Source organism: Apiospora kogelbergensis, assembly GCF_038363985.1.
Source record: "Apiospora kogelbergensis strain CBS 113332 chromosome Unknown utg000006l_segment0_segment0, whole genome shotgun sequence".
Taxonomy (NCBI): Eukaryota; Fungi; Ascomycota; class Sordariomycetes; order Amphisphaeriales; family Apiosporaceae; genus Apiospora; species Apiospora kogelbergensis.
In genome coordinates this window covers 3939005-3951756 of record NW_027117423.1, presented here as the reverse complement: position 1 = coordinate 3951756, position 12752 = coordinate 3939005, and the positions used below count along the sequence as shown (strand labels likewise).

Genomic DNA, 12752 nt, shown 5'->3' with positions numbered 1-12752 from the left:
AACGAGAGGGATCCAATGAAAAACGCGAGTTCAGACGATTGCATAGATGTGCACATCAGGCAAAAGAAAAAGCCCAAGATGTGCGAGAGTAGATTGAAGGACCGCACCCCAGTCTGCAAATTCCATCACGGGGAGATGAGTAGTGTCGACGTTACTTACATGTTTTGCGCTGCCGGCGTTGTATTTGACCGCTTGGTGTGTTATTAATAACACCGCCATCTTTAGGACCAGGTACAGAGGTCCCCTTCAAAGGTGTGTTCGCCACCCCCTTTTTGCCAAGTCTCTTGAGACAGCTGTCAGCTGTCCGCCAACTGAGGCTGTACCGTTAGAGACTGAGAACATTGAGTGAACGGAAAAGGACAGGGATATAGCAGAGATTGCCTCCCCATGATTGGTGTTCTAGAAATAGCAGGACGTACATGAAGCACCACCAGCTGACAGAACGGTATTCGCGACAAGGGGGTATGAACACACCTTTGAAGGAAGGGGTCCCAGGGCCAAGATTATTGCCAAGGCGCAGCAATATCTCTACTTCAGGGGCATATGTCGAGTTATGTTTAAGCTTCACAGTAGTGATCACTCGTAAATATAATCAATAAACAGAAATTTGGGTACTGCTATCGATAGTGCTACTCTATAAGTAACCTATTATCTATTAGGTAAAAGGAGAACCAGGCAGGGTCCCTAGCTATAAGCTGTCTCTGCAGGAGTTTCAGCAACAGGCGATGGGGGCTCCGGTGCAGGAAAGAAATAACGTACAGCCTTGGGTCCCTTTAGCCGAGTAGAATGGCACCTATGCCTCGAAAGCAAAATAGGTAAAAAGGTTGGCGCCGCCTTTTTTTGGAGGCCCCGGGTTCGAACCTGACTGTTTTAGGGCGGAAATAAACCGTTCGGCCTTCGAAAAGTTAACAGAAATTCCAGCGCATTAACGAGTGTTAGGAGTATATGAACACTCGGACTTGAGACAGAAACAGGATTTAAACCCCTTTAAGTAGAAAGTAGGAAACGTAGAGTTGGATCTAAGATGTCTCGGCAGCCTATATCCCGAGTCTACCTTCCCAGTGGATGACGAACAAGTAAGGTGTCATAGTATTAAGTCTACCAAGATCCCGGACGAGGATTGTGATCTCTGTAAACAGCAACACATATCGACAATGATGGTCTATTCACGGGCAATTGATTATAAGGTTGAGAATAACTCTTTCGTTCACTGACTACCATGTATATATGCGTGGCCACATCAGGCCCCGAGCAAGAAACGACGATCAATCTAACATCCCAGTCACCAACGCCACAAAATGCCTACCTACCCACCTTACCTCCCTACCTTATCTGGTTCATCTCGAAACGTATAATCACGACACCTTACCAAGAAGAAGAAAAAAAAGAAACGATAGTAACTCATGGCACCCCTCGTCTATCAGCCGATCCATCTACGAGCGCTCTGGAACATCCTCAACCAAGGACCGTACTGACCCCAGTCATCCCGCTGGTTCGGGGGCAGATAGCTCGCCACATCGCCCATGATGGTACGCTCGGGATGAGGCATGATAGCCAAGACGCGACCCTCGGCGGCGGAGACGGCGGCGACACCGCCAGGGCTGCCGTTGGGGTTGTACGGGTACTGCTCCGTGACCTTGAGGCGGTTGTCGACGTAACGGACGGGCACCTGCTTGTTTTGCGACAGCGTCTCGAGGTCGCCGGATCCGGAGAAGGAGGCACGACCCTCACCGTGCGAGACGGCGATGGGTAGGTAGGAGCCGCCCATGCCGTGGAAGAAGACGTTTTTCTTCTCGTTCTCATCCACTCTCTCATCCACCTTGACCATGCTGAAGCGCGCCTCGAACTGGTCGCTGCTGTTGGCGACGAAGTCGGGCCAGGCGCTGGCACCAGGGATGATCTCCTTGAGCTTAGAGAGGGCTTGGCAACCGTTACAGACGCCAAGGGCGAAGGTGTTGGTGCGCTTGAAGAACTCCTCGAACTCAACTCGGGCGTTCTCATGCAGCAGGACGGACTTGGCCCAACCTTGACCTGCGCCCAGCACGTCACCGTAACTGAAACCACCACAGGCGGCCAGACCAGAGAACTCGATGAGCTTGCGACCGTTGAGGATGTCCGACATGTGAAGATCGACCGGGTCGAACCCGGCGGCGCGGAAAGCGAATGCCATCTCAGCGAACGAGTTAACACCCTGTTCTCTGAGAATAGCAACGCGAGGCCGCTTAAAGAGTCCGGTGAAGGAAGCACTCATAGGGATGATGTTTTCTGACGGCGAGTATGTGAGTCTGTAGGAGATACCGGGATCTTCCGAGTCGGCGACGGTTCCGTATTCAGACTCGGCGCAGGCTGGGTTGTCTCGGATCTTCTGCATCTCGTAAGAGGTCTTGGTCCACCACTTCTGCAACTCGGATCGCTCGATCTGGGCAAACACAGGCTGAGTACCGTAGCGGATGGTCAAGTTCTGCTTCTTGGAGGCCTGAACGATACCGCATCGCTTGATCAAACCAGGAGGGGGCCGCAAGTGGCGAAGCACCTCTTGAAGTTGATTTCATCTGAGGCACGAACCTGGAAGACCGCACCCAGCTCCTCGTTGAAGAGCGCCTCGGTCATGTCTTTAAGACTTCCAGATTTGGCAACATCATCCAAGAACATGCTGACGCCGCAACGACCAGCAAACATCATCTCCGAAATGGTGGTGAAGAGGCCGCCATCGGATACATCGTGGTAAGCAAGAACAACCCCACTCTCGTGAAGTTGGGCAACTGCATCGAAGTAATCTCGTAGCAACTCGACGTCCCGGACATCGGGTGATTCGTTTCCGACCTCACCAAATGACTGTGCCAGGGCAGAGCCGCCCAAGGCCTTGCGGCCCTTGGCCAAGTCAACGTACATCAGCAATGTGTCACCAACATCCTCGACACGTCGCAGCTGTGGGGTCCAGGTGTTCTTGATGTTCTCGACGGTGGTGAAAGCGGAAATGACAACGGACATGGGAGCAGTGACACTCTTGTCACCGCTGTCGTCTTTCCAGGATGCCTTCATGGACATGGAGTCCTTGCCCACGGGAATGCTTACGCCCAATTGTGGGCACATTTGCGCACCGATAGCTTCCACTGCCTCGAAGAGAGCTGCTCCCTCACCAGGTTCCTTCACAGCAGACATCCAATTGGCAGAAAGTTTGACGCGCTCGAGGTCGCCCTTCGCGGCACCACCCAGGATATGAGCGGCACCGAGGTTGAGTAGACTCTCAGCTACGGCCATGCGTGCAGAGGCAGCTGCGGAGATAAGAGCCAAAGTGGGCTTCTCTCCCATCGCCATAGCTTCACCAGTCTTCATCTCCTCAAGGCTGAAAGACGTGGCGGTGACAGCAACATCTGCAACGGGAGTCTGCCATGGCCCGACCATCTGATCTCTGACGGTAAGACCACCAACGGTTCGATCACCAATTGTGATCAAGAAAGACTTGGAACCAACAGCGGGCATGTGAAGCACACGCTGCGCGGATTTCTTGAAGAGCTCGGAGTCGCTGGCCGACTCACCAAACGCCCTCTTCATGCTGGCCACAGGGTCAAAGGCAGGCAATGATGGCTTCAATGAGGTGACGACACGTTCCTGCTTTCGACCAGCAGGGAATAGCAGATCCATGGGGAGGTCAATGGGGTACGGGTGTTCCCTGGAGTCTCGGTCGGAGAGAATAAGCTTGGCAGAACCGTCGGATCCTTGGGGTAGAACCCGTCCAACGTCGGAGAATCCAGCACGTTCCCGTTTGCAAATGCTAACAAACCGGTTCATGCCGTCAGGGTTTACCAAGAGAACGTATCGCTCCTGTGCCTCGTTGCAGAAAATCTCCATGGGACTCATACTTTGGTCGGCATTTTCGACTTGGCGCAGCTCGAATTGCCCGCCGAATCCGCTGTCCTTTACCAATTCAGGCAAGGCATTGCTGAGACCACCAGCACCAACGTCGTGGATAAAGGCGATAGGGCTTTCATCGCCCAGTGCATTACATGTGTTGATAACCATTTGGGCACGTCGTTCCATTTCGGGATTGCCACGCTGAACACTGGCGAAATCCAGATCCGCATTACCTTCATTACCGGTGGCTGAAGATGCTGCACCTCCACCAAGACCAATAAGCATGGCTGGGCCTCCGAGGACGATTACGTGTGCGCCCTCATGCACTTGCGCCGGGTCTTTGAGTGCGTGTTGCGGTCGGACGGAGCCAACACCACCAGCAATCTATCAAGTTATTAGTTGAGCACAATTAACAAGAGAAATATACTGACCATGATAGGCTTATGGTAGCCTGCATAGTTTTGAGACTCTGGGTTACGAGCATTGGTCTGAAGTGTACGGAAGACACCAGTCAATGAAGGACGGCCAAACTAGGGCATGTTAGTTTCGTGCTTTGAGAGAAATAGTAAGGGATGACGTACCTCATTGTTGAAGGCAGCAGATCCAATAGGTGCCTCAAGCATGATGTCCATTGCGCTAGCATAGTGCGCCGGCCTGCCAATATCACTTTCCCAGGGGTAGGCTTCTCCTTGGCCGGGAATGAGAAGGTCAGAGACCCAGAAGCCGCAAAGGCCAGCTTTAGGGGTTGATCCGCGGCCAACAGCCCCCTTCACGTGCTTTAGCAACCACATCGTAGCATCTCAATGGGGAATGCATTGACGTACCTCGTCTCGGATTTCTCCACCACTGCCAGTAGCCGCGCCAGGGAAGGGACTGATGGCTGTAGGGTGGTTGTGCTGTCGCGATGTTAATAATTGGTGATCCAGTCATCTTCAGAATTTGAAAGCTCGGAAACCTACTGTCTCGACTTTGATCAATGGCATGACAGTCTCCTTGCTAAGCTTGTAGCTGCCGGTCGAGTAGTCAGGCGCCCAGTGATTGCCGTCCAAGCCTCCCATCACAGCAGCATTGTCGCTGTAGGCCGAGACAGTGTACTTGGGGTTCTTCTGGTGGGTATTCTTGATCATGCCAAACAGGCTTTGAGTCTTCTGCGCACCATCGATGTTCCAGGCAGAGTTGAAGACGTGGTGACGGCAATGCTCACTATTGACCTGTGCGAACATGAAGAGCTCCACGTCACTCGGGGGACGTCCAAGCTCCTTGTACTTGGTGACGAGGTATTCCAGGTTGGACTCATCGAGACCGAGTCCATTCTTCTTGTTGTAGTCTTGGAGGACTGCTAGAGGCTCCTGGCCCTCAGCGAAAATATCGACGATTACGAGCTGTCGTCGGTCGCCCTCGGTGAATATGGTCGCGGAGGCCGGGGAGTCGAGGCTAATGTTCTCCGTCATGCGATCGTAGATGGTGTCTCGGAAGGACGCGATGTCCTCGACGCTCTTGAACTTGTTCTCGCCCTTCGATTCGATGCGCAGGACGCGGCCCCTCTCGATCCGTCGCACCTGAGCCTGCAGGCCGCAGACGTGGGCAATGCTTGTAGCTTTAGAGCTCCATGGCGAGATGTTCCTGGGCGTGATGTAGACGTCGAGTACGTTCGGCTTGTCGCTGGAGACTACGCCCGTCTGTTGGCTAGCGGGTACGCCGAGCAATCCCTTGACAGCATCGAGGCTGTTGCCGGCCTCTTTCTCGGATTGGACGTAGTAAACCCATTGACCCGAGATGGCGACGATGTTATCGGCGGGGGCATTGGCGTTGACTCGGGCAAGAAGCTTCCCCTCCTCTGCCTTCGTCAAGCACGATCCGCCGACAATGGTTTCGTACATGGTGAGGGTGAAGAGAATTGAATTGAAGCGACGTGCGCGACCCTTTGGATGTGACTCCGGGAGTGGAAACGAAGTCGTTGTCGTACGTAAGGCCAAAAGTTGTTCAATGCATTTGATGGCGGGGTTATTGCCCAGCGAGGGAAAAATTGTTATCGATAGTGGGATTTGGAGGGGCTAACGATGTCACTTTTAGTGAGCGAGTGGGGGATCCTTTTTCGGGGTCGTCTTCAGCTTTTGCGGGGGATAAGCCTTACGCAGCGGCAAGGATCCAGTCCCAGTCAATAGCATTGTTGGAGGGCAGATGGCAGGCTACTCGCGTCTATAATATTAAATTCCGGCAGACGCCAGACGGCGACCGTTTTTTGGTCCAAGGAATTTTACGAATGTCAGTGCATAATCCATCTCTGGAGCTGCGAGGTCAAGTACTACCCGGAAGTTCCTGGGCGCTAGGTGATGCCTCTTTCGCAATTGGCCTTGCGGCACGCTGGCGTGCACGTTGCAATATTCTTCTTCTTCTTCGCCTTTAGGCTGCTGAGACAGGTTTTCATACATATAGGCTAATTATATCGTTCTTATTTCCAGATTGTACGTGCTTTTAGCTGTTGAAGCATTTGCTACATCAACATAGGTTAGTTAGTGTAGTGTAGAAAGGATTATGGAGAGCTCCCCGCTCTTGCAGATGCTTTAGGCGCCGGCTAAGAAGATCACAATTTTATGCTAGTCTGAGTACCACGAATTGTCATGATGGCGGCGCAAGAGAACCAGGGCAAGAAGCGCCACCCAAAACCAAAGCAAAAGCCTGTACTCCCAATTGAGGCTGCTATAACAGCATGGGCCTCCAACTTACCTTCGGGGTCTGCACTGGGTAGAGGGGAAGTGGGCGTTGCAGAGCTCGCAGCACAGGCCCCGAAAAGATGGACCGTCTATGAACCTATGGTTCTGCTACCGTCGGGATCCTTCGCAACATCGGCGTGGACTTCCCTCAAGTCAACACTCTCATCCTCTCAATTAGATGACTTGTGGTTGAATATCTTGTCAGAGATATCCCGGAAATCCGGTACTTCTTACACGCATCTGGCAGTGAATGAGGGCATCCCGTTGCATCTACGAGAACACGACGATTCCAGCACCGCTGAAAATGGCAATGAGAACATTTTGAGGAGCCCAAGTGGCTTACAGGTCCTCTATGGCAACTTTGGGAAATGCAACCTGTCCTCGGCCACAGACCTAGCGACAGAGTCAGATTTCGAGGCAGCATTCTGGGTTTCCACCAAGCAAAACGGCATCTACCAAACATGGGCCCCGAGGTGGACCATGTTCAGCCGGGGCAACATCAAGGAGAAGGCCAGAGTGCTCTCCTTCCACCAACCGACCGAACCGGCGCTCCAGCACCGGGCCATGAACCCGAGCGCGCTGCGCGACAAGTGGGCGGTGGACATGTACGCCGGGATCGGCTACTTCGTCTTCTCGTATGCGAAGCTGGGCATGCGCGTACTTTGCTGGGAGCTGAACCCCTGGAGCGTGGAAGGCTTGCGCCGGGGCGCGGTTGCCAACGGGTGGAGTGTACGTGTGATACGGGGCGACGAGCTGACGTCCGACGTGGACCTGGGCGCCATGATAGCCGGGGACACGAGAATCGTGGTGTTCCAGGAGGATAACGCGATGGCCTTGCAGAGAATACAGCAAGCGAGGCAGAAACTGGCGGATCATCAGCACGGTCTAGGAAGCATCGATGAACCCAGTAGCCTGGATGTTCTCCATGTCAATTGCGGATTCCTCCCAACCAGCGAGCCTTGTTGGAAGGATGCGATTACCATAACTCAAGACAGCCCACGAGCATGGTTGCATCTGCACGAGAATGTTGGTGTCGCGGACATTGAGAAGAGAAAGACGGAAATCGGGGACAAGTTGACGAGCATGGTGTCACGTGAAGACTCTCCCAGGGCTCCAGCGGCGATTGGTGTAGAGCATGTAGAGCTTGTCAAAACATACGCCCCTGGCGTGTGGCACTGTGTTTTCGACTCGTACAGCTGCGCTTCAGAAAGCGCATAAGTATTGGGGGACCCGGGGCCATCCATATCAAGCCTGGTGATTTTGGTCTATGGTACCGGGTAGTTGGAACCTGCATGTGCTCATGGTGGGTGGGGTCAACAGAAGAACCCTGATGGGCGAAAGCATCAGATCATATTCATGAATGGCTAGACTGTCTCTAACTGCCCCGAACTGCCCCGATGTCTCCGTATGTACGGCAATCATAAACTGCACACAACATCGGAAGCTCCAATCCCGGTTGCACTTCTTTCTGTTCTTCTTCCTTGACAATGCTAGCATGCGCGGGACGGTAAGACACGGGTAATGGCTCTTCATGCGGCCTCGAGAATGTTAAAGACACATTTGGAGAAAAAGCAAGCAAGGCATTGCGAAGCCAATCATGTTACGCGAACAGATCGGAGCCAGTCCGATTCTGCTCATCGCCACAACGACCCCTCAATTGACCTATCAGTATCCAGATCATCGGCATTTGCGATCACGATCTATGACAGATACCTGCTGTAGATAATGGATTTCCCAGCAACGAAGGCTGAGATCATGCCATCCATTCAGAAATCCTACTCTGAGGATTGAACCGAGGCGACATGAATCCTTACCGGCCACTGTTCCCCAAGGGCGACCTAGATGGCGGCACAAGCGAGCAGTCCGAGGTTTTACCAGCCAAGGGTAGCAGGGGCAAGCTGACCACGACCGCCTGCGTCCATTGCCGTATCAAAAAGACCAAGGTAAGCTATGTTAATATCCTAAATGCCTTACCTAGGCTTGGCACACGAGCCTCCGCGACCCTCCCTTGGCTTTGCTGACCCGAGAACCGCGCCCAAGTGCGACGGGGAGCGTCCGAGCTGCAAGCGGTGCCTGACTAAGCAGGTAGAATGCACCTACCCCGACGATGGCGATGCGCACATTCGCACGTCGCGGCTCGTCAGCTACGAGTGTCTCCTCGGCAGTCTGTGCAACGGGTCCGAGGCAGATGCTGAAGCCATCGTCCATCGTTTGCGGCAGCCCGTTCGCGCATCGGACGACTCTACCAACCGGGCCAGGCTGAAGGCTATCCTCGATTTTGTCCGTCGGCTGCAAGAGGTCCCAGAAGACGAAGTGGTGGGTTTGGTTACGCGTCTCAGGTCCGGCGAGGCGCTGAAAGATTTGTTTCGGGATGCGCAAGGCCCCGGCGCGTCCCACGGGCAGTCTGTTGATGGGATCGATGGCACTCCATCCCCACTGGTAACTGAGAAAAGAATGAGCCTAGACAGTCCCTCCGGCCACATGGACGGAGAGCCAGCGGTGCCCAATGAGGAGCCGAACCAGTTGGAAGACATCTTCTACAACTGGAACCGTATGTCCCTCTCGGACACGACCCGGATCCATACGGCGGTGGACGCTTTTTTTCGAGGTTAGTGACAATTGGTTCCTGGTGTTTAGTAAGGAGACGATCATGCGGTATCATGGAGACGTATACACCAACAGCCCTGATCGGCCTCAGACAGTGAAGCAGGCCGAGCTATGCTGCTTATGTGCCGTAGCCGCCGTGGGCATGCGTTTCGCTTATAATGACGAGAAAGCCGTGGGGTACTCCGAGACCCTTTATCAGACGTCCACGAACTACTTCGCCTTGTTGTACAAGATCCTCCCCCTGGACGCCATCAAAGTGTGCACTCTCCTCGCCACTTTCAACATAAAGAATCAGCGCACCACCGCCCTAGCCTTCGTGGAGATCGGCCTCAGCCTGTGCATGACGCACAATCTCAACGACGACAACTTCCGCGAACCGGGCATGGCCGCGGACACCTGGTTCAACCACCGCAAGACGTGGCGGACGCTGCTTTTCCAATCGACGCTTCTCTCGTCCACGCTCGGCTACGTGTTCGGCGACGGCCTGTTCTTCGAGGAGTTCCCGCTCTCGGGCGTGGAGCTCGAAACGATCCCCATGCTGCAGATCACCGTGTCGCGCGAACTCACCAAGCTATGCATCCTCAAGGCGAACATCTCGAGGATGGACTTCGCCCTCAAGGGGCAGAGCGCCGCCAGCCCGGGGGTCCTGATGCAGGACTTGCAGGAGTGGTACCGGCAGCTTCCGAACGATATGTACCTCGCCGCGTTGATCGACGAGAAGGTCACGCAGAAGCGCGTCGCCATCTATTACGTCAACTTGATGTTCCTCAGCGCCACCGGCCTGCTCTACCGCCGCACCGCCGGCCGGTTTCTCCGATCATTTGGCTTCGTACCGGGGGCGCGGCACTGCCGCCGCACAGTTCTTTCAACAAGTACGTGTTCGAGAATGCCCGAGAGGGGATCCTGGCCGCACAACAGGCTGCGCGCATATTTGAGTTCATGGTGTCGGAGGATGTGGCGATCTGGAAGTGCTGGTTGGTCATGTAAGTGCCACGAATCCCCCCTTTCTAAAGATGCAGCAACTTCCTAGCTCATACTGCGCAAAACAGTTTCCAAGCCTACACTACCTGTACCGTCCTGATGCACTCGGTGCTGCAGAAGCAGATCCACAGAGACTCGATCGAGTCCTGGACGGTGGACCTGCAGTACGCGCAGTCCTGCCTGGCGATTCTGGAGCGCTGCGGGCCGGCCGACTCGGCAACCGGCCGGATGCACGACCAGCTGACAGACATTTTCCGCCACGTGGCCGACTTCAAACCGTCGCCGCCAGCGGTGGCCTTGGTGCCGATGACGATGACGATGACGGTGTCCCCGATCGATGGCATCCCGCTTGACTACCTCTTGACGCTCCCCGAGTGCGGTGTCGGCGAGGAGATGTCGGAGCGTATCAACCTGTCCATGACGTTGCTTGTCCGGCTTTGCGGCCCTTTTGAGGATTTGGGCGAGTATGGGATGCAAGAGGCGTACGGTAGCCCTGCATGAGTGACGGGGAAGTGAGCGAATGAATGAATGAATGAATGAATGCGATATAATTCGGCTACCAGTCCGCTTAGATACTTCTTTAATACATGGATGGTCAAGTATGAAACCTACTCGTGCGATATCACACTCCAGAAACTTGGTTCCAGAGCATGGTATACAGCCAACATCATTATGATATAAGGAAGCTTTACGTGAATAATACGATGTTCTCTGTGATTTAGGTCACTAATTTCAAGATAAAGCTTCGCACATGAAGAGGGCACCTGTGGTTTAGAGATGCCATAAAGGTTGTGACTCGACCTTTCATATTAGAATTGTCGCCTATGTGCTGCATGCCACGGCACCAACTGCAACAGCCTATCAGCAGCATTGGAACATCCGTAGTAACCTCCGAAGCATCGTAGCTTCCCAATCCATTACGCCGTCCAAGGCATTATAACCCTCCCAAATCAAATATTGGGATGCCCGCTGCAATATTATCCAAAACATCATTTCGACGTCTCCACCATCCGTATCCGATAGTGAAACGGAACCATCTACCCGCCGCCCTGATATTGCTGATCCAGTGTTTCGTGGTAGCAAAAGCTAAAAGTCTTGATATTCTGTCGAGCGAGAATGTGGCCTTGATGCTCCCATGGGCACATGTTTCTCCGGTACCTTCACCAGGAGCCTGATCACTTCCACGTATTCTAACGGCCTTTGACTCGAAGAAAGAATTTAGCCCACCGGGACTCCTTCTTCGTCGCTTCGAAAATTCCTCGGGTCAACTTCTTGGAGTCGGCTGTAGTGTATAATAGTTTGGGTTTATGGGATTCTTTTAGAGGATACATCTGCAGAAGTTGGTTCCTGTCGCCCTGGGATACGGAAGGGTTGACCAGGATATATGCCTCTGGGTCCCGGAGCTGGCCCTTAGAGAAGCCGTAATGCATAACAGAGTGTCTGTCGTATGGCTCAGTGCGCCACGGACAGAACAAGGAGGGTTGAATCTCATAGTTGTCATAGATGCATTCGGCGTTCGTGTAATTATCTTTCAGCAGGGCGCGGCGATTAAGGCGGATGCCGCTACCCGGGTGCTGATGTTCGTGTTCAAGGCATAGCGCGTGTCCAAACTCGTGTAGGATGGTGTTCTGGTTGTTATCCGGGTTCTTGTGCTCGAGGTTGAGCATCATAGTCGGCTTTTGCTCCGGTACGATCAAGTTAGATACCCCCACGTAGCTGTGTGAGTCACCCATTTTGACAAAGAGGACGCGGATATCCGAGTCACCGTCCGGGTCCAGGAAGAAACGGAACTGTACGCTCATAGGAATGGTGTTGTAGTGTTCCCGCACCAATTCCGCAACCAACAGCTTCTGCTGGTACGAGCCGTTTAGGAAGCGCACATTTATTTCCTTGATACAGGTCGGCCAGCGGAGGTCTCTCCATTTTGCTGGTTTCACATGATGATGGTAGTTGCCCTCATCTGACGGGGCATAGGCGGTGGCGTTTCTCCGCGCCATCGTGACTTCCGTAATGAATCGTGATGATTGTGGAAAGTGGGCCGGGTTGTAGATTTAGAAGAAAGCAAAGATGAGCGAGAAATGGACTGGATTGACGGAGGGTTGGTGAAGGTGGAAAGGGTTTGCATCGGCCAGTGTTCTGTGATGAATTGGTTTCAGAAAAGAGGGACAACTACGATTGAACTGATTCCTTTTATATCTGCACTCAAACTGGTTGCTGATGAAAGTCAGTAACGGAGATGAAGTGGTGGATTCGTCGAGCTAAACCACTGCCATACTTTTCTTCTCTTCGGTTCAATGTGAAGTTGTCAACCCAACAGGAACGAAACCTTATAAATATGACTCTTGGATCAGCGCACACAACCAAGTGGCCATTACTGTGATATACCCAATGTTGTCATGGGCAGTAGTAATTATATTCTAATATGGCGACTGTAGTTGCCCCCACCGTCTTGGCACTATAGTCGTCAACGAATAGGCGAGTTATAACTGTTGAACTAGGCCTCTCAGGGGTCAGGGGCAACACTGCCGCGTGAAAGCGGTCACGTGTGTACAATCGCACGGACCACCTATCCGCGCTTAGAAGGGAGACTGGCTG

The 12752-nt window shown here is 53.4% G+C and overlaps 4 protein-coding genes across 4 annotated transcripts; 2 read left to right on the top strand and 2 right to left on the bottom strand.

The window, feature by feature from the left end:
• Positions 1–1420: 1420 nt before the first annotated feature.
• Positions 1421–5735, bottom strand: PG998_010083 (CobB/CobQ-like glutamine amidotransferase domain-containing protein; the record flags this gene model as incomplete). Its single annotated transcript, XM_066876899.1, is given in 6 exon segments — positions 1421–2494; positions 2506–4239; positions 4287–4385; positions 4437–4622; positions 4680–4751; positions 4815–5735. 6 exon segments carry the CDS (start codon positions 5733–5735, stop codon positions 1421–1423), a joined length of 4086 nt encoding a protein of 1361 aa, XP_066729055.1.
• Positions 5736–6479: 744 nt separating this feature from the next.
• On the top strand, positions 6480–7787 carry PG998_010082 (S-adenosyl-L-methionine-dependent methyltransferase; the record flags this gene model as incomplete). Its single annotated transcript, XM_066876898.1, has 1 exon — positions 6480–7787. One exon carries the CDS (start codon positions 6480–6482, stop codon positions 7785–7787), a length of 1308 nt encoding a protein of 435 aa, XP_066729054.1.
• A 584-nt stretch (positions 7788–8371) lies between these two features.
• On the top strand, positions 8372–10658 carry PG998_010081 (uncharacterized protein; the record flags this gene model as incomplete). Its single annotated transcript, XM_066876897.1, has 5 exons — positions 8372–8512; positions 8610–9120; positions 9272–9983; positions 10037–10159; positions 10226–10658. The coding sequence occupies 5 exons, from the start codon at positions 8372–8374 to the stop codon at positions 10656–10658; spliced, it is 1920 nt and encodes a 639-aa protein (XP_066729053.1).
• Positions 10659–11347: 689 nt separating this feature from the next.
• Positions 11348–12154, bottom strand: PG998_010080 (uncharacterized protein; the record flags this gene model as incomplete). Its single annotated transcript, XM_066876896.1, has 1 exon — positions 11348–12154. The coding sequence occupies one exon, from the start codon at positions 12152–12154 to the stop codon at positions 11348–11350; it is 807 nt and encodes a 268-aa protein (XP_066729052.1).
• Between the last annotated feature and the right edge of the window lie 598 nt (positions 12155–12752).